This window comes from Panthera onca, chromosome F1 (assembly GCF_046562875.1).
Source record: "Panthera onca isolate mPanOnc1 chromosome F1, mPanOnc1 haplotype 2, whole genome shotgun sequence".
Lineage (NCBI taxonomy): Eukaryota > Metazoa > Chordata > Mammalia > Carnivora > Felidae > Panthera > Panthera onca.
The window spans coordinates 9,449,378-9,470,965 of NC_138355.1; the positions used below are offsets into that span (position 1 = coordinate 9,449,378).

Below are 21,588 nucleotides of genomic sequence, written 5' to 3' on the forward strand. Positions count from 1 at the left end.
GAGCTCTCCCACTTCTCAGCTATTTCAACACCCCGAGTATGGAGTCCCTCATCTGTAAAAGAAGGTAATAATTCCCATCTCGGGGCGCCTGGGTGGCTCAGTCAGTTAAGCGTCCAACTTCAGCTCAGGTCATGATCTCACAGTTCGTGGGTTCGAGCCCCGCGTCGGGCTGTGTACTGACAGCTCGGAGCCTGGAGCCTGCTTCAGATTCTGTGTCTCCCTCTCTCTCTGCCCCTCCCCTGCTCATGCTCTGTCTCTCTCTGTCTAAAAAATAAATAAAAACATTAAAAAAAAATTCCTGTCTCAAGTTGTAAGAATTAAGTAACATATACCAAGCATATAGCAACTCCTCCTTTTAATACGCTGCAGTTTCCCCAATTATGTCTCCTTAGAGAGCAAGATAATTAATAATCATGAAGCAATATTAAGATAACATAATCTTTTAAGTCCCAGATCAATTTCTTAAATTATACGATCCAGTTTGTTGTTGTTCTGTTGTTTATTTCTTCTAACAAATTACATACTTTTGGGTTTATGTGAGGCAAATCACACATTTCTAGTTAGCAGTCAGTACTGTTGATATATTATGAGAGTCTCTTCCATGACAAAATCATTTGGGTTCCCTTGTCAAATTTCCTGAAAATATCTGGCATTTTAGCATCCTGAGCTTTTTCCCTACCCAAACAAGATATTTAATTAGTATTTGTTAAGAAGGTGCCCATGTCAGAGCACATTCTGGGTGCTTTATGGGACCCTCTGTCTTTCTGAGAGCAGAAAGAACTGAGTTCATAACATAAGCCTTCGGATTCCCCCAAAAGATTCAGGGATGGGGATTCCATCAGCTAAGCCACCTCACTGATGCAGGAATGCAAGATGGGGCTCAGGGTCATCAGATATGCTCTGATCCTCCTGGAAATTCTTTCTGAATGAGATACCAAAGTCAGAAGTTTGTTTGCTGAGCACTACTGCTTGCTCTGTGTAGATCTAAGTGAGCTTCAGAAAAATACAGAAGAGATCTACAGGTTATTTTTCCATTTGGTTATATTTTAATGTTATATCTGATAGCTTGTTAGTTACATGAATGATGCCTTTCGTAGTTGAATTCAAAGTGACTCTGCCCAACATCGTTCATTTACAAGAGGAAACAATAGTTCAAGCAGGTTGAATAAATTTGTCCGTGACTACACAGCTACTCTCAGAGCCAAGGTGAAAACTCAGGTTTTTTGTTGTTTTTTGTTTTTTTTACAATTTAGAGTCTAAAATAATTCATTCACTAAAATAATCTGATTAGAAAATGTGCCAAAAATAATTAAGATCTCAATCAATGTATTTTATAAAAGAGCAGTGTACCAGGGCAGCTGCCTGGCTCAGTCAGTAGAGCACACGACTCTTAATCTCTGGGTGGTGAGTTTGAGCCTCACGTTGGGTGTGGAGCCTACTAAAAAAACAATTAAACAAAAACAGTGTACCTACAAAATGAATGATAGCTGTCCTAGTAAAACAATTTTAGGGGAAACAAAAGGATGGCTTGGGTTTATGTATTTTGAAGTATCCCCTACTTTCACTGTTATATGTACACATCTCATCTATTATCATTTGACCTAAAGATAGCTTCTGTGTGTTCACGGAGAATCGTGAGAATAGATTAAAACATGAACTGTATTAACATAAGACTTTCCAACTGTTTAACTTACCCACATCCTTTATTAGAATACCTGTCATCTTGACTGTTGTGTTCTGAAGTTTCATAGTTATCAATTTTGAACATTAAAAAAGTCAAATAATAGTACATATACATAATCATGAAAACACACCAGGGTGTCTGTATGGACAATCAAGAAAGTGTTCATACAGAGAAAATATTTTCACAGTTAGCATATCAACATATATCTAATTTTGACATTAGACTCTAAAATAGTGGAAATGCTGTTTTTTTTTCTTAAGGAAACAAACGATAGTATTTACACAAACAGTGCTCTGAAAGTATTCTATCATATTACTTACCTGCTTTTTTGGGAGATTTGTTCCAGTTTCTTGGCTAATGCACAGCACTCTTCCTTTAACTTTGTCAAAAATGTATTCTGGGAGGTCAGCAGTGAATACTGTTCATTTTCTAGAAATAACAACAAACCCCCCCCCCCCCAACATAAGATGTTTATGGTTGTGACAGCATGCTTCTGTATGTAGAGTGGTAAAGGTACTAAGACCACTACCCATTTCCTATAAGCCACTAGGTCAATTTCAATGTCCTAAGTCGAAGCACCAGTCACCTGGCAAGACACTAAATCTTGGGAGGCATTAATTTTTCTAATAATTACACACCAGAAACATTTTTTATCATACCAGCTTGGGGTAATGTTTTAATGTGCTGATAAACTGTCAGAAACCTCAAGATGCTTATATCTTTGTAATAGGCAAGATATTATATTTTTATTTTGACAATTTTACTATAAACAGAGTGTCAAAAATAATCATGACTAGATAATTCAAAAACAAAATAACTGAGGAACTCTCTTGTATACTGTAACTCCTGCTTTGAGTTTCACATTTGCTCATATATTTCCCTATCCCCACCCCTGGTATATAGTTCTTTCATTATGAAGGTGAAACACATAATTTCCTTAGAACTCAGCTTTCATTGTCAACAGCATGAGCTTCAAGGAAGATCTGGTCAAAGGAATTGAAGAGAGTGTGATATTTTCCTGCAAAATAAAAGGGAATGCTCTTAAGGTGGTCTTAACAGTTAAATACTCTCACGTAGCGCTCAGAGATTCTGCCCAAGACCCCTCGATCGCCGGAATCCTGCAAGCAGGAAAGGCAAATGCTAATTTTTCCTGAAATTTCCTCCTTTTACTTTTAGTGGAAAAACATCTATTGAGTCTGGAAAGTGCTGGAGGGACTCATGTGAGTCGGTATGACATTTGCCTCTTTGTAAGCAAATCGATGATTTAGTGAATTTTACATGACCGATTTTCCACCTACAGGATAAGCAGTAATTTTTTTAGCATGTCACCGAATGCAGTGCAATGAAATCATGTGCGAATTATCTTTAAGTGTAAGCTTTGCTAAGTCCCTTTATTTCTTTTCAATGTTAACTATCGATTGGCAAAAAGCATGCATCATCCAGAGCAAAATAAATCAAGGCACTAAAAACCAGGCAACACTTTTCTGGAAGAGACGGGATCAATTAAACTTTTGTTTTTAATAGTACAATCAGCTTGGAGTATGTGGTGTGGAATTATAATGACTGCCACTGTCTTGTTTTGACTAACACTGTCTGTGAACACACAACTCCAAAGTGAAAGGAACCACATAATGCTCTGACTGAACACATCAAACTGCCTGCTTGGAAAGTGCATTTTACTTTCAAATGCAAGGTAAAGAGTTACTGGCCAACTCAGTCTGCAAAATCGCGCCAACGTGATGAAAGATGGCAATTTTTAGCCAAGCTGCCAGCTGTGGTCAATGCCTTGTATTAGCGAATTTCCCCAGCAGTTTGAGAACTTGAAGAATGTGAAGGATTAAACATCACTCTAGACAGGGGCTGGGGGGAGGTGGGGACATCATACAAATGCTAAAAATGTTCGAAGCTGCAAAGATTAAATAAAGGAACATATCAATTTGGAGCCACTGAATTACATCCAGCTGCGACAGTGAATTAAGAACCGATTAATGGCTAAAGCTTTTCTCCAGTTTGGATGCTGAAGCAAACTCATTAGGCTTTTAGAGTAGCTATAATGTGTGTACTGTGGGAACTGTTCAATGCTATTCAGGAGACTCTAACTGTAAGCTCAGAGCACTTCCCGCAGAGCCTCTGATGCTATTTTCTTTATATAACATGTGTGCCTGAAAACCCAGCCAAAAACAAGCCCTTTGTTTTTCTACTTTGTTGTGGTCTCTCTCAGCTTTACGTTTCTTGAACACAGGTAAATAAACTCATAATCCAGATGGTGCAACAGATGTGAGAGCAGCACTCTGAAATCAACAGACAGTGGGCAATACTTTCCGTTTTCTCTTTTAAACGCTAACTAATATGTAATTCGGAATCTCCGGTGTAGTTAGCATCTGCTCCCTTCGGCCAGCCAAAGGTTACAGGTGTTCCTGATGTCATTTCACAGTAAGGCGTGGGCCTGGCTTGTGAGCGAGTGCCCAGGCTCTAATCTTCCCCTACCACCTACCAGTTTTGTCATGCTGGGCCTCCATTTGCTGTATCTTCTGTGTCAGCTCCTGCTCCCTTTGCTGGGCCTGAAGGGCTTGGGCCTTTGCTTCGTTGCTAAGCCTCTGCTGAATGCTATCTTTTTCCAGTCTACAAAGCAGAGAGGAGACAGACAGAAATTTAATCTGCAGATGCACGGGGCCTCCTCATTTCCCCTACAGACCCCAGAGAGCTGACGCGGTCGTCGATCGTGGGGCGTGAGAAGACAACAGTCTTTGTCAGACTCCCCCCACTCCCGCCCCCCTGGGGGGGGAGGGGAGATCCAAAGGACCCTTCGTACTGTGGTAAATACGCGCCATAAATCTAACTGGACTCAAGGACGCAACTTCACAAATCAAAAAATCGTGACACCCGAATATTGGTGTTTTGTAACTTTAAAACACAAACCCCCTCTACTGTAAGACTGTCAATGTTGTGGTACCAGTTCATGTCTTATCTTTGGAATGGTATTTCCTAATCATCTTACGGTTCTAGGAAGAGCATGATTCAATCCTCCAAACCCTAAACTCTCGAAACGAAGCGTTGGAGACGCTTGGATGTAACGCAGGAGATTCTCTCTAGAAGCGAGGAAATGATTCTGCGGTACCACCTCCATGTTTTCGTTCAATGTCTTCACACATTAGGCCATGTAATGTGAATCTAAATATGAATATGAAAATGAACGACTTCCCCTAGCGTGTCACAGTAGGGCCCCTTTGGGGTCACGTTGAAAGAAATGGCGGGATGAGGATATTCCATAGTCCAAGACAATATCCCACCCCGCTGTGACGGGATATTGACCCAGCAAGATGGGTCACGCCACTGAGTCCAATAACCCATCACCGTGGTTCTTAAAGAAAGAGACTGCCTGAACAATTAGAAGCTGACGAACGCAGGGGGTCTCATCGCGGGCGGCACCACGCACGCACACACATTAGGTCGGTTCCTCATGCTCTAAATATGGGTAAGTGAAATGAGGGTTTCCTTTAATTAACCGACTTAGTTATTTCTAACTCCTTATCTCCTTGTGGGCATTTCTCATCCGTGCTGTTTTAGTTTACTAATTGAGATATTTACTGCCTTGCCTTTGCCAAACTAAAAATAAACAATTCCATAAAGCTATCACTAGTAGTCTACATACCGCTGTGGAGCTTCAATTCATTGGCTTCTAATTATAAAGCAACATAAGGAAAGTCTGCGTTGAAATTGGTCAATGCATGCAGGAATGTTGTGGTGGAAAATTTCAGAAGGAAACTACACCCATATCTCACTCAAATGGAATCATCAGGAGTCCATGCTAAATGTGAACTAAGGTCCCTTCTGGTGCTTCTAATAACGACACCCCCTTGGATTTGCTCCAAGGTCTTGCTTCACACTCAGTTCCAAACTGGTATATTGCAACAAATAGATAGACTAGGCCACTTTCTGCCTCCCCAGTCACACCATGTCTTTTCTGCCCATGGATCATTGCATATGTCTCTTTGTTTTCCTGGGGTGTCTCCCCCCACCCATCCTGTTCCATGCCCCCCACCCCCACCCCATCGTTCTGTTCAGTGTATACTGCTCTTTGAGGTGTCCTCAGAATTCTCCCCCTCTCCTTCCATTCTCTCCTAAATTATTCTTTCCCCCGTGACCTAAGTACACGTTGCAAATGTATATGTCCTATAAGATAGCATTTAGCACAGTTACGTTATTGGTTTATGTGCCTGGCCCTTTTTGTCATCTTTGTCTCTTTCTACCCTGAGCACCGCTCAATACTTGGCACATGAGAAGTGGGCAGTGAACACTAATGAACGGATGCTTTTATACCCTTGCTGTGGGGGAAGCGCGGATGCACCTTTAGTGAGGTTGGAGAATCTGCTCATGTCTCAGATGAGGAGGCAAAACTTTTCAGACATGTTAAAAAGGAAGAGTGCCCGGAAGAGAATGGCTCTAGTGGCTTTGCCAGCTGGAGACCATGCTGCTGAAGGAATCAGCCAAAAAAGAGCACTGCGTTCTCTTCTACTGAGTAACCACTCCCAGGTCAGACCCCTGGTTATGGGTCTGAGACCCCTAATAACTGGGTAGCCGTACTATGCACTGCTCAAAACCAATACCTATTTGAGAGTGAAAAGGCGTACTATTAGCACATCCAGACAACAGTCTTAACTGGGGCTACCCTTTGCAAACTGGGGCTATGGGTCCCCTCCCTAGGGGTTGCCAGCCTCAACATCAATTTTCAGCATGAGAAGTTGCCTAATTACTGGCATTCCAAATTTACTATAGAAAAATACTTACTGTTATTGTAGTTCTCATTACGAAATGAGACCATTTAAAAGAGTAGTCTACCAACAAACGTTGAGCTACACATCAACTTTTGTTTCTTGACTCCTTCCTCAATTTTTACTCTATTTAAGAAATGACATGTGATTTTATTATTTTTAATTGAGGTATAATTGACATATAATATATTGGTTTCAGGTGTAAAACATATTCGATATTTGTACATAGTACAAAATGATCACAATAATACTAGTGACCATTTCTTTTCATTGCATAAAAACACAGCCTGTCTTTACTTTCCTATTTCCTCCCTTCAGTCCCCTTTCCTCCTATGTTTGTTTGTTTGTTTATTTAGGGTTTATTCATTTTGAGAGAGAGAGAGCGAGCACGCAAGCAGAGGAGGGGCAGAGAGAGAGGGAGAGAGATTGAATCTCAAGCAGATTCTGCACTGCCAGCACAGAGCCCGACATGGGGCTCGAACCCATGAACCATAAGATCACAACCTGAACTGAAGTCAAGAGCTGGATGCTTAACTGACTGAGCCTCCTCCCGGGCACCCCTCAAATCTATTTATTTAAATCTGCTCACATTATAGCTGAAAAAAGAAATCTGCTCAAAGGTTACATTGCAAGTGATGTGAAGGCAGAGATGGGATTTGAAATACAGTAGAACCCTGGATTGCCAGTAACTTGTTCTGCAGGTATTCCACAAGACGAGCAAACATTTCTAATAAATTTTAAAGTGATAAACCAGCCATGTCTTGCAGTATGAGTAGTATGCGAAGCCAAATGTCACATGATCACAACTGAGCCAATGGTTCTTGAAATTTACTTTGATATACAAGTGCTTTGGATTACAAGCATGTTTCCGGAACGAATTATGCTTGCAAACCAATGTTCTACTGTATTCTGATTTAAGGAAGCCTATTTTATGACACTCCAAAGGCAATGCAATAATGGACTGAAAGAGTAATAAAAACCACTTAGGTAGCCAAGGGAGGGATTAGAGAAGAATCTGAATCAATTCATTTAATATTTATCATAACCCTATAACGTGAAAGACAGCCTGCTAGGCACTGAGTCAAATAAAGATAAGTATGGCATAGTCCTTGCTCCTAACAGGGAATTCAAAATGGCTAACGTAGAAAGTAGAGGGTGCGATACACCACAAGAAAGCTACAAGGCAAAAACTCCCGAGGCAGAGAAAATGAGAGGTTAATCCTAGCTGGGTGTGAGCGCATCATGAAGGGTAGGCTGAGCCAGTCTTCCCCAACCGGTTTTCTTTCAGTTCTCATTAGAAACACTGATGATTTCACTCAATCCAACTTGAAGTTAGCCATATTTTTAAGTTGGAAAGCAATGGCTGTAAAGAAGAATTTCTTGGTTGTTATTAAAATGAGGCTGGCGTGCCTGGGTGGCTCAGTGGGTTAAGCATCTGACTCTTGATCTCAGCTCAGGTCTTGATCTCATGCTTCATGAGATCGAGCCCCGCATCAGGCTCTGTGCTGACAGCACGAATTTGCTTGGGATTCTCTCTCTCTCCCTCTCCCTCTGCCCTTTGTCCGCTCATGCTCTTTCTCTCTCTCAAAATAAATAAATACACATTTTTTAAAAATGAGGCTGAAAGATTTATTCATAATAGCTAAAAATTGGAAACAACCTAAATGCCCATTAGCTGCTAAATGGATAAACAAATTGTGGTGTGGCCGTACAATAGGGAACTAGGAATAGGAGGAATAAGAAGAAACAGGCTACCGTACGTATAACACATGGGTGAGCGTCAAAAGCAGTATGCTTAGTTAAAGAAGCCAGACACCAAAAACATATTGCGTGATTTCATGAACATGACATTCTAGGAAAGTAGGCACCATAGTGACATGTCAGTGCTGCCAGGACCTAAGGATCGGGGAGGGGTGTGAGGAAACAAAGGGGCAGGAGGGAAACTGGGGGCTGATAGAAATGTTCTCTATCATGATTACGATGGTCCCACATCTGTGTACATTTGTCAAAATGTATTTCATTACACACCTAAAACTGGTGATGTTTAGTATATTTAAATTCACCTCAATAGAGCTGATTTTAAGAAAGGAGCAAAGGGGGCACCTGGGTGGCTCAGTCAGCTAAGCCTCTGACTGTTGACTTTGGCTCAGGTCATGATCTCATGGTTGGTGAGTCTGAGCCCTGCATCTGGCTCCATGCTGACAGTGCAGAGACTGCTTGGATTCTCTCTCTCTCACTCTCTCTCTGACCCTCCCCTGCTCATGGTCTCTCTCTCTCTCTCTCTCTCTCTCTCTCTCTCCCTCTCACCCTCTCTGTCTCTCTCAAAATAAATAAATAAACGTAAAAAAAAAAAAAAGGAGTAAATGTGCTAGAACAGGAACAGCTACCTTCTCCAACTTATTCACAATCACTGGTGGCCACACATGCACCCTGGTGGGCATGTCAGTGTTTTCTTGGTAACAACTGAGAGCTAAAGGAAATTAACAAGCACTGGGTAGACCTCAAGCGTGGACTAAATACACACAGAGGCTTTGTCACTCCTTTTTTACAATTACAGTTCTGGTGATTATATTTTCTTAAAGTGGCTATGATGATATTTACCATCCCATTAAAGAAATGGACTGAAGAATTAACTTTATGTTTCTGATCCTCAGCTTTATCATTTATTATTTTAAATCCCACTATTTTAAAAATACGCATGTCACCAAGCAAAAATGACTTACTAGAACTTTTTTAAAGACATTTAAAATTTTAGGGGCCTCTGGGTGGCTCAGTTGGTTAAGCATCCGACTTTGGCTCAGGTCATGATTTCGCAGTTCATAGGTTCGAGCCCCACATTGGGCTCTGTGCTGACAGCTCAGAACCTGGAGCCTACTTTGGATTCTCTGTCTCGCTCTCTCTTTGCCCCTCCATGGCACGTGCTCTGTCTCTCTCTGTCTCAAAAATAAATAAACTTAAAAAAAAAAAAAGTAATACGAGGTTTTCCAATGTGTTAGAAAGAAAGATAAAACTGGAAAAGGAGAAGTCATTTCACCTGAAAAGTAATTTTCAGGGGTGCCTGGGTGGCTCAGTTGGTTAAGTGTCCAACTTCAGCTCAGGTCATGATCGCTTAGTTTGTGAGTCCAAGCCCCGAATTGGGCTCTGTGCTGACAGCTCAGAGCCTGGAGCCTGATTTGGATTCTGTGTCTCCCTCTTTCTCCCTACCCTCCCCACTTACGCTCTGTCTCTCTCCCAAAAATAAATAAACATTAAAGAAAAATGTATTAATTTTATAACTACATTGAGGGACTAAAGTTTCTGGTGACCCTAAAGCTCATCAATGAGTCTGGGACAGAAATGACGAAAGCTTCAAGTCTAACCCGAGAATGAAACCGGTAGTGGCAGTGATTTGAGGCTCCAATCCCATCTGCCATGTTTCTAGTCTCCTTTTCACTGACAACTGACATTCTAGTTTAAACATACAACCTTTTGGTTAAAAGGTCTTTCCCTTGTAAAGTACAGTACAGAGAGCTTTGTGACAGCAGAATGTCAGTATGACGAAACTTATGAGACCCTTTATAACATGCTTATTCGTCAAGAGCCATAGCTGATGGAATTATATAGAAAAGCAGCAGCAGGGAGGCGTGGGTGTTATTGTGAGTTAAGACACATCATGTCCATTTGTCCCAAGATTGGTGATATTATCTTTGACCACTTGGGTAATGTCATTGGTGTGTTCTAAAATGTTTAATAACTGGTCTCCAGGGTGAGGGGGAGGAGGGAAGAATTGCTTATTTGTAGTGTTTACCAATTTTCAGTGTAAATACTTCTACTGTGGCCTATTTCAAGCTACTAGAGTGACATCACTGAATAGAGAGTTGTGAAGAAATGCGTACCGTTGGCTTTCATAGGCTGGCATGAGCCAGCCCTGACTCACCACTGGTTAGGTGGTCTCTCCCGGGCTTCTCCACTGTAATGTTACTCTGTCCCTCTTTGTAATCAATAGGTGATTTGTTGGGAGATGTTAAGACCATGTGAATACCCTATTTCTCATTAAATTTTCAACAAATAGTTTTATATCCCATGGTTACTCCTGTGTCTAACAGTCTTTTTTATTTATTAATTAACATTGTGCTGTAAGAAAGGGCCTTCCTTTCTCTCTCATTTATTAATTTATTGATATCAGCATGGAATCTTGGATTCCTATTTTATTCAATGGGTTGCAAACTATTATGGCCACCATTTATTTATCAATTCATCCTAGATTTGGCCAGTGGGAACCCCTTCAAGCTGTTTTCTATATTATATCTATTAGTCTTTAAAAATTTTTTTTTAACATTTACCCATTTTTGAGAGACAGAGCATGAGCAGGGGAGGGGCAGAGAGAAAGGGACAGACACAGAATCCAAAGCAGGCTCTAGACTCTAAGCTGTCAGCACAGAGCCCAATGCAGGGCTTGAACCCACAAACCACGAGATCATGACCTGAGCTGAAGTCAGACATTTAACCAACTAAGCCACCCAGGTACCCCATATCTCTCTATTATTCTTATGAACATCTTGGCTTTGTATCCCCACAAGATGTTGCAGGTTCATCTGGTACTATCCCTGTATCAGTCATGCAATCAGCATTTGTCCAAGGAACTCTTCTGCCTTTTAGTGGAGAATGGTACTTAGAAACCAAGATCCGTCACCAGGGGGTACACATTGCTACTGAGAAGTTTGCTTCTAGGTCACTTTAGTAGACAGAACCAGGATAAGAATATATGTATCAATGTATGAATATATATTTATAAATATTTTTCTATGAATGTTCATATTAATAATACATGCACACTAATGTTCTCAATTCCAATCCAACAACTAGATAAAACCCAGTCTCCCCTCCTTCCATCACTAACTTCCTTCCTCAACAGTGAGAAACTTGGTTCCCATTGGTCTTCAACATATTTGCCTTCAACATTTGTTCAAACTTACCCAGTATACACAGAAAGCACTTTCAAAATTTCTAATCTACTACAGAAAGCAAATCTATTACCTAGGATTAAATATTTGCTTACAGTTTTATTGCTTCCTTTTGTGTTTGTTTGTTTTACAAATGCATCCACACCATTTTCGGTTGATTTTCTTTGTGTTCTGGGAAAGTTACATCTAGAGAGGCAATAGAGTACAGTAGAAAACTCACACAGCTGCAGTGTCAAAACATGGCATTGACTGTCTTATTACTCATGTGGCCATGGACACGTAACTTACTTCTTTTAATCCGGGGGTTCTTCGTTCAAGTAAGGCAGGAAAAAAATCCCGCCTTAAAGGATTAATAATTTCAGGAAGCTGTTTACTTATTATTGTTTTTACCATAAGCTAAGCTCTTTACATTTATCCTTTTATTTGATCCTCACACCAGCCCTCTGAGGTAGGTTCTATTATTATCCTTTCTCTATAAATGAGGGAACTGAGGCCTAGAAAGTTTATCCTACTTGTCCAAAATCTTCCAGTTATTAAGGGGGCATAGCCAGGCAATCCAGGCCTGCCTGACTCTCAAGTCCACAGTATGAATCCCTATACTTCAATCTCTTAGTTTATCCAGGGGTGCAGGGAAATGAGAGAAGGTCAAAAGGATAACAAGAGTCTTATTTCAATTATCCAGAAGTGTGTGTCTTTTAATACCTATATTACCCATCTTGACAGCCAAATTCCAAGACAGCTGTCCTTCTCCTTTTCAGTTTGTCCCATATGTTATTGGATCACTTCCTCTTACAGTGACACAACCAATTAGTTGTATCCTCCTTAAAGAAATACAGTGATCTTTACAAAAACACTGCAAGTCACGCAAATATGCTTCCAGCCTAAAGCTGGTCACAGAGTCCTAGAGAAGATAAGACACACACATCTTATCTGGAACATAAGTACCTAAAAAATAGAGACCTTGGTTTTGTTCACTAATTTATCCCAAGAGCCTGGAATGGTGCCTGGAACATAGTTGTGTGGTTAACAAATATTGGATAGATGGTTGGATGGATGGATGGATGGATGGATGGATGGATGTGTGGATGGGTGGATGGGTGGATGGATGGATGGATGGACAAATGAATGAGCAACTGTTAAGAGATGGAAAGTACTAAGTGTCCATACAGGTTTAAGGATCCTCCCGTCTACTGATCAGAAGAGAATAGGATAAGATAACCCTATTTTGGCCAACAATTTGATTTGATTTTTATTATTGTTCTTGACAATAATAACAAAAGAAAAACAATAGTGAAATTAGTAGACAACATGATGTCTTCCATATTTGACAAGAACAAAAACTCCTGTACTTGTTTACCACTAACAGGAGCTATGTTCTTATAGTGAAGCAAATGTAGAAATACTAGGATGTAACAAACAGGGCTAAAAAAATCCAAGAGGAGTAGCTTTCAGGAACCCCTACTTCCTCAAGTATGTGAAAAAACCCTAATGGCATCATACATATTTCTCGAGTAAATTATTTCTATTTTCTTCACTGCAAAGTATGTCAGAATTTTAAGTACAATGTTGAAAGATGAGTTATCCGATTAGAGCGTGAGTCACTTCTAGGAAAGGAAGCAGAAACAGAAAGGACATCAACTTCTTTCAAAGGAATAAACACAAAAGAAAGGAAATAATTAACAAAAACATCCCTAAAAATAATTTTCTCTCCAAAAGTGTTCTCTTATAGTAGCTCCAAACTGATTTGAAAACTCTGTCAAGGCAACGGGGGCCGTGCTTGACTAGATACTGCCTGCTTCTATTACATCTCGTGTGCAACTCTCATTTACTGAAGACAGAACCAGAGACTCTTACCAACTGAACATCCTCCCACTTCCAGGCTTTCTGTGTTGCAAAGAACATTCAAATGCATTGACCACCTACTCTTCATAACAATTCTGTATGGCAGGGGGATGGAACAGATATTCCTGCTTGATACAAGAGGCATCCCAAGCTTAAAGAATTAAGAGATTTGCTCAATGGTGCACAGCTTGTAGTAAGTGACAGACCCAGAACCAACACCCGTCTTCTCAATTCAAGTTCAGTGTACTTCCATTCCATGGCATTGCCTCGCATGAGCGGTTTCATCAGATTCGTATTGCTCATCCATTCAACAAATACTTAAACGCCTACTTTGTGCCAAGCACCAAAGTGTGAGGATGCATCAGTGTACAAGACACAGACCATGACTGTGCCTTCAGAATTCATGGTCTAGTGAAGAAAACAGACAAGAAAGAACAACTAAAGTAGAATGGTAAGTATTAAAATAGGGCTAACTACGTGCTCTCATACAGGCAGATGGGACAGGAGTTGGAGAGGGGCAAGGTACCGTCAGGGAGGATTTGGGGAAACTTAAAAAATCAGAGGCTTCAAGTGAATTGTAATTAGCCATCCAAAGAATGAGAAGAATATTGTTACAAGTGAAGTGGACAACATGTGCAAAGATTCAAGGAGGAGAGACAACCAGGTGCCTCTGGAAAATTGCAAACAGCCTTGGCAGGACTGAAGGGTGGAATACACACGTTGCAGGGTGGAAGTGAGCTGCTGGTAGAAGGAGATTGGAGAACGATGAGCCTGAAGCTGTAGGCAGGAGCCAGAACATGAAGCTATTTTTAAGGACTTCATCCTGAGGAAAATAGGGAGCCAACGTAGGGTTTTAAGCAGGGGAGTGTTGTGATCACACTCAGGCTTCAGAAAGATCCCTCTGGCTGCGGTGTGGAGAACAGATGGGGAAGGGACAACATTAGAAGCAGGGAGAGCACTTATTACTACAGCAATAGCAAGAGCAATTTCTGAAATTGTTTCATAGGCATGGTAGATACCATAGGTAGATACTGAGACTGAACAGCCACCAAATGTACGTTTCAGTAATTTTCACCCTTAAAACTTTTGGAGAGCTCAGAGGTCTCTGATGCATAAGTGGTTGTAAATATATCCTATTTTACAACATCATGGGCCCAGTTCACCGGACCAAAGAATAAGAACAATTAAGCTAGTGCATAAAATCAATTAGATCATGATTTTGCCTTTGTACCTTCAGATTGTCAAAATATTCATAGTTTCCATCTCTAACCTTTCTACATAAACTAACTGCTTTGGTCCGTTCTTGGCTTTCCTCTCTGAAAAACGTCAGCTGATCTACACAGTCCCAGTAATTAATCCTTCTGGTGAGTAACTTCAAATCAGACATCGGTAGGATCAATATATGTCATAATGGCATTTCTGTACCCTGTCAATGGATACACACCATTGTCCAGTTGCGTACAACTGACTGAAAAAAAGCTTCTATTTTATTATTATATGTTTTTGAAATTTATTTATCAGATCCATTAGTAAATGAGGAATGTGTTGGTCACTTTGTGGCTACTAAACTTATTAAGAAATATGCTATATAGCAAGAATTACAATTATTAAATTCGTTTTATAGAATCTTCTTTCTCAAATACAACATAATGCTTCATTTATCTTGAATGTGGAGAGATGAGGTGTCCCCACTTGAGAGAATTTTCCAGGTATCAGACCCACAGAAATCTGACCAGTTCCAGCGGAAACATGTCTAAAATATTTATTTATCATGACTCTTTTCCCTTAAGCAACCTATAGCAAATATAACAACTCCACTTGATAATCAAGGTCATAATTTCAAATGAGGAAGGCCCACGTGCTGCTACTATTGTCCCGGCCAGGACGCGCTTAGGGATCACCGTTCACTGTTGTAGCTGCTGGAGGCTACCACAGCGACTGGAAACAGAGGCACTTTGTAATAGCTGTTGCACGAAAATCTCAGAGGCTATTCTGAAGATCCAGAAACCAAATGGAAGCATACTGATCTGCTTCTTATAGTGCTTTTTTATTGGTTGTTTTGCTATGATTTGCTGCCATGCTTTCCATTTCGTTTGGTTTTGCTTCTTAAAAGTCTTGGTTTATAGCTATGTATCAAATGGCTGAATTTACCGGAAGTCTGAGATTGAGTAAGTGGGGACATGCTGTAGTAAAGACTCATAGAGTTTTCAATGTCCCTGAACTGGTGTGCTTTTGGTCAAACACCCAATACGTTTGTACCTGGAAATCAGGACTGTGTTCTACTGACTAACCTTGGCTGGATAACAAAACTAGAGTTAGTTCATTTTTAAAACTTGATTGAGATCTCTGGAAACTGTCCAGTTTTCCACGGGATTCTGGAGCTGAAAAGCACAATTATATTTACAGAAGACAAAACTGCCTGAAGCCCGCGTGCTCCGGTTCCCACCTGTGTTATCCTCTCACTCTTCCAAATAAGAGAAGCATGTTCCTGCCCCAGGGCTCAGGTCATTTTCTACTTCAAAACATTTTCCCTTTTAGTCATTTTATGATTTAACAGGATTATCTATTTGCCTTGGAACACATGCTTATAACTATTCTTACCTGCCTTCTGAAAGGTTTCTTCTCTGCAGTAATGTAAGTGTGTGTTGGGTTTTCTGCTTCCTTGGTCGTTGATAGGCCGTCACGCTCACCATTCCTATGGCTGTGGAGCCGCCCTTTCTGTTCCTGAAGACCAGATTCTACCTTTAATCTAAGTCTACATGCAAACTCATTTCTACAAGGTAGCCTGTTCTGAGCTTATCCAAAACGGGAATCCGTGTCCCGAGAAAAGGAATAGGAGGAACTAAAATCCTAAAGGGCCTTTAAAAACAATGCTTTTGCCGTTGGCCTTGAGGCCTTGGCATGTAAGCCCACTGCCAGCAGGGCTGGGCCACTCATCTGCACACAACGAGCCAGAGGTTAAGAGCTCAGACCTTGGTGTCAGCCAGCCTTGGCAGGGGACTCCCAACCTGCCCACTTCCTGGCTGTGCACCCTAAGCAAGTCACTTAGCCTATGACTCAGTTTTCGCAAATGTGAAATGGGGTTAATGACAGTACTGCTCCCTTAGGAACACCAGGATGTTATATGTAAAACGTATGTAGTACAGCACTGACATATCCTGTGTTCAAGAATATGAATCGGTACCATCAGTAATCTCATTGCTACTTCCTAGAAGATGATGATTCAAAGTATAACAATCGGAGGCACCTGGGCAACTCAGTTGGTTAAGTGTCTGACTCTTGATTTTGGCTCAGGTCATGATTTCAGGGTTGTGAGATCGAGCCCCATGTTGGGCTCTGTGCTAAGCATGGAGCCTACTTAAGATTCTCTCTCCCTCTCTCTCAAAAAATACAAAATAAAAAAATAATAAAACAAAGTCTAACAATCAATACAATTATCTCAAAGACTAGCTCGAAGAAACAATAAAAACAATAAAAAATTTCCTCAATTTACTGATAAAAGCAATGGGAGGAGTGGTATTGCAGAACGGATGTGAGTTTGGGCTTTGGACACACACAGACTAGATTTGGGCCCTGGCCCTACCTGATACTAGCCGTGTGCCATTAGGTGGGACCTCAGCGTTAAGTTCATTTTCTCATTTAATGAAACGATGTTATCGGGATACTGAGGCAACCTATATAAAGCAACCAGTAACATCTGGCCCAGACCACCCTTTGGAAAATGTCTAAATTCAACTAACAGCCTGGCATCACGTTATTTAATCGTCAATTTGATTTTTCAACAGCTCTAAGGTGTAAAGACAAAGATGCAACAGTAAGATACGAAGAACTCGCTCCAGTGTGCTGCGGGTACAGCTAAGAGTTCAGCTGCCCTTCAGAGAATGACCAGTAAATGGCAGCTTCCTCTCTCCTCCTCCCCGTCCTGCTCCAAGTGGCAGTCTTTCAGAAAAGGACTAATCAAAGACAGGCCTAGCTCCTGGCTCCAAAATTACAGAAGAAGCTGACATGATTTTCTTGTTTTTATAGAATGATGCCAATTATTGTACAAAGAGAATTCAGGGTTTATGCTCATGAGAAACCCAATGGCATCCATACTGGGTGTTGTGGGGAAGCTGGGAAAACTGAAAACAAGGGCTTAGGGTTCCAATGGTTCATACAGCAGCCACAGGCCACATGTGGCTGCCGTGCACCTGACACGTGGCTAGATTGAAGTGAGATGCTCTGTATGTGTAAATAATATGCACCGGACTGTGGAGAATTGGTGGGGCTGGGGGGGGGGGGGGGGGCGCGGGAGTAGGAAAGCAGAAAAATCTGATTAATTTTTATTGATTACATGTTCAAGGATACTATTTGCTATATTGAGTTAAATAAACTATTAGAATTAATTTCACCTTTTAATATATGGCTATTTAGGGGGCCTGGGTGGCTTAGTCGATTAAGTGACTGACTCTTGATTTGGGCTCAGGTCATGATCTCATGGTTCGTGAGTTCAAGTCCTGCATCAGACTCTGCACTGTCACAGTGCAGAACCTGCTTGCGATTGTCTCTCTCTCTCTCTCTCTCTCTCTCTCTCTCTCTCCCCCTCTCTCTGCTCCTCCCGTGTGCTCTCTCTCTCTCTCCCAAAACAAATAAATGAACTTAAAACAAAATTTAAAAAAAGAAATAAAATACAGCTTTTTGGAGATGTTTAATTAAGTATGTGGTTTGCATTTTGTGGCTCTCCTTATATTTACATTGGACAGTGGGGGCTTGAGCATAACTCCTTCGTCTACTCCCCCAGAGCACAGAATCATTTTTAATCCTGATGTAGCACAAATCAAAATAACCATGTGGCCAAAACCTGCTAACTTTAAATGCCTCATGAAGATATCAAATCACATAATTTTTCTAAAGAGCAAAAACTATTAAAATGACATTTTTTAAACCAAATTTCTCATTTAAGTCAGCCAGTCACCATCGCTTGAAAGGAGAAATGAAGGAGAATTACGACAGAAAGCTAAGAACAGCTGAAGCTGAAGCAGTTACCATATTACACAAATGTAAGCAATGAGATCTTTGAAAAAAATCAAATCTGGTTTGAAGCACCTCCCAAAATACATATTCATAATTAAAATTAAATTATAAAGCATATTAAAAAATTATTCCATACAGCCAAGCTGGCAAATTATAGAAAAATATCCAGTTATGAACACGCATTAAGACTCCTAATAAGTTAATGTGCATACGGTTGGAAAATCTTTATCGTTTAATAGTATTTCTATAATTGTTACGTGGGAAATAACAGATTCTCTAAGAGATTTTTCCCCACAGGTTTCGTCCCTGAATCACCAGTAATCAACCTTGTATCATTCATTACTTGGTTCTACTAAAAACCAGCACTTTCAAAGTTGATTAAGAGGACGATGTAGCCGTATTCGTCCATCAGCTTGTCAGCCAATTTAATAAACTATCCCACCACTTGGTGAGCTAATCTGTGGCCTTTGTAGTTTTCGCTCACTGCAAAACATAATCTATACTTTGTGGGATTCAGATAAGCCAATGAATGGTTTCAACTCTCTACAAAAATTGCTGGAGTTTATCTGTTGGAAGAAACAGAATTCAAGAACCCAGAAAAGGGAAGGGGAGGGGTGGGTGGGAAAGCCAGGACTACACATAGAAAGCCCAGTCCCAGCCATCATTATCACTGCAACATCATTATTTACCGAAAATCTTACCAATAGGAGCTGCTGGAAGTAATTACAAATTATAGGCACCTCCAAGTGTATTTACAGGAAAATTAACACATTAGGAGTGCTAAACTTCTCAACTTCTAGAGCTTACTATCCATGAGTTGCTCCATTTCTTCAGACTACAGGAAAAGATACACTTAGAGGGGAGGAATATTGGTATAGCAAGAGTTGAAGGAGAATAAGCTCTCTTTCAGAGTCCGATTTAGGGGCCCATACCCTGAATCTGTGCCAATAATCCCCAGCAGAAGTTTGTCTGAAAGGATTTATATCCGAAAGCATCCATAATATTTTATTCTATGAAATCTGATTCCAAGAGTCAGGCTCTGAGAGGTTCCTAAATCTGATCAACTAGTTACTTGTCACCTTTATTTTCAAGAGCTATTACCAGACAAAGGCCAAGTTGAAATGGTAGCCATGGAAGGAGTCATTGTCATGTGACTCTGGCACAGCTAACCGCTCAAGTAATGGTCAGAGATGCTCCCCGACGCTCGCCCCGCTTTGGAGGACAGACAACCCAAACTGAAGGGTACCCACCCACCTGCTCTCTGCATGAACGGGAGGTAGGGGGCAGGGCCAGGGAGACAAGTTCTAGAGGTACTGATAAAAACACTTCCCATGTGGTAATTCTGTCACCCCACCACAAATTAATTTAGATTAGTTTTTCCCAAAGTGTGTTTCTCTTTTTTAATGTTTACTTACTTATTTTGAGAGAGAGCGAGACAGCACATGCACACGAGCTGGGGAGGGGCAGAGACAGAGGAGAAAGAGAATCCCAAGCTGGTTCTGTGCTGTGAGCACAGAGCCTGATGCAGGGCTTGATCCAATGAACTGTGAGATCATGACCTGAGCCAGAATCAAGAATCTGACACCCAACCCCCACACAGCCACCCAGGCGCCCCCCACAAAGTGTATTCCTAAAAAACCTGATTCCTGGGAGAGAATGTGGAGATTTAATGGAAGAGTTTCCATGAGTCATATACATTTGGGAAATACTGAAAATAGAAATTCCTCTCGAAGAGTCACAGTGTGCGTTAGTGAGCATTTTGAAGGCTGTCAAGAAGCCTATTTAATTTAACTTTCCAAAAGGAAGTGGTCACAGGATTGATTTTCTCACAACACCTACCATCACAGGCAATATAGGAAGTATAATGCATAAACCTGTCCGGGAGCCTAATTGCTGAGGCCTGAATCCCTACTCTACTTAATTGCCAGTACTGTGACCCTGGTCAAGGTAGTAGCCTCCATTCAACTCAGTTTTCTTATCTGTAAAATGGGCCTCATGGCAGAATCTACCTGAAAGGCTCTTGTGGAGATTAAGGGAGTCAATGTGAGTAATGTTCCAAAAGTTTTAATTGTTGTTTGTAAGGTACAGCTCTTTTATTTGTTTGTTTCAAGAACCAGTAACCATGTGGGAAGGTCCAAAAAGAGACTTATTTTTCCTTTCAGCAACATGTTGTGCAAGACTTCCACAGAAAGATTTTGATAGGTTTATTCAGACCAGTCCTATTATCACTGAATACCAGGGGCATATAACGTGGACTACCAAAAGGAGCACTGAACTAAGAGCAAGGGGATGGAGAGCCCACATTTGGCTTCCACGAAGAACAGTTGACCTTGGGCAAGTCCCTGAGCCTCACTGCACCTCAGTTGTCACACAAGAGAATGAGGGTTGGACTAGATGGGTAGTTTCACAATTCATCCACTCACAATGTGAGTTAAGGAAGGTTTCTAAATCTAAATACTGTTTTCTAGATTTCACACACACACACACACACACACACACACACACACACACACGTACACCCTGTCCACTAGGTTGTTAGATACTGTAAAGAAGGATCACACCCTCTTCATCTAAAAAACCTACAGCAAAGGGGCACCTGGGTGGCTCAGTCGGTTAAGCGTCCGACTTTGGGTCAGGTCATGATCTTGCAGCTCGTGAGTTCGAGCCCCGCATTGGGCTCTGGGCTGACAGCTCAGAGCCTGGAGCCTGCTTCGGATTCTGTGTCTCCCTCTCTCTCTGCCCCTCCCCCTGCTCACGCTCTGTCTCTGTCTCTCAATAAATAAATGTAAAAAATTAATTAATTAATTAGAAAACATCCTCTAGCCATATGAAAAAATTGAGCAAAAGGCTTTTTGCTTCGACTTGACATTTGCCCACAATGTTGCCAACATATCCCAACAAGAAATTATCGATCCTTAGAAACATGTCCATCACAGGGGCGCCTGGGTGGCTCAGTTGGTTGAGCGTCCAACTTTGGCTCAGGTCATGATCTCACAGCTCATGAGTTCGAGCCCTGCATAGGGCTCTGTGCCAACAGCTCAGAGCCTGGAGCCTGCTTCACATTCTGTGTCTCCCTCTTTCTCTACCCCTTTCCTGCTTGCACTGTCTCTCTCTCTGTCAAAAATAAACATTAAAACAATTTTTTTGAGTTTATTTATTTTTGACAGAGAGACAGAGAGAGAGATGGAGCATGAGTAGGGGAGGTGCAGAGAGAGGAAGACACAGAATCCGAAGCAGGCTCCAGGCTCTGAGCTGTCAGCACAGAGCCCGATGCGGGGCTCGAACTCACAGACCGTGAGATCATGACCTGAGCCAAAGTCGGACGCTCAACCGA

The 21,588-nt window shown here is 41.2% G+C and overlaps 1 protein-coding gene across 11 annotated transcripts in view; it reads right to left on the reverse strand.

Annotated features, from left to right (window-relative positions):
* The window catches only part of SDCCAG8 (SHH signaling and ciliogenesis regulator SDCCAG8), a 245,777-nt gene that overhangs the window by 85,988 nt on the left and 138,201 nt on the right, over positions 1–21,588 (reverse strand). For 7 of the 11 annotated variants that reach the window (XR_013553167.2, XM_078440951.2, XM_078440950.2 and 4 more), the window contains 2 exons: positions 4,179–4,306; positions 2,005–2,113 (listed from right to left, as the gene is read on the reverse strand). The exons of 1 other annotated variant lie outside the window; for it this stretch is intronic. Coding sequence is in view for 8 of the 10 variants with exons in the window: in XM_078440951.2 (XP_078297077.2) it covers positions 2,005–2,113; positions 4,179–4,306 (237 nt within the window). In the remaining 2 variants the exon portion in view is untranslated. Of the gene's footprint in view, positions 1–2,000; positions 2,114–2,142; positions 2,703–4,178; positions 4,307–21,588 lie in introns of those variants that run through there. 3 more of the 11 variants (XR_013553168.2, XM_078440953.2, XM_078440954.2) reach the window with 3 other exon arrangements.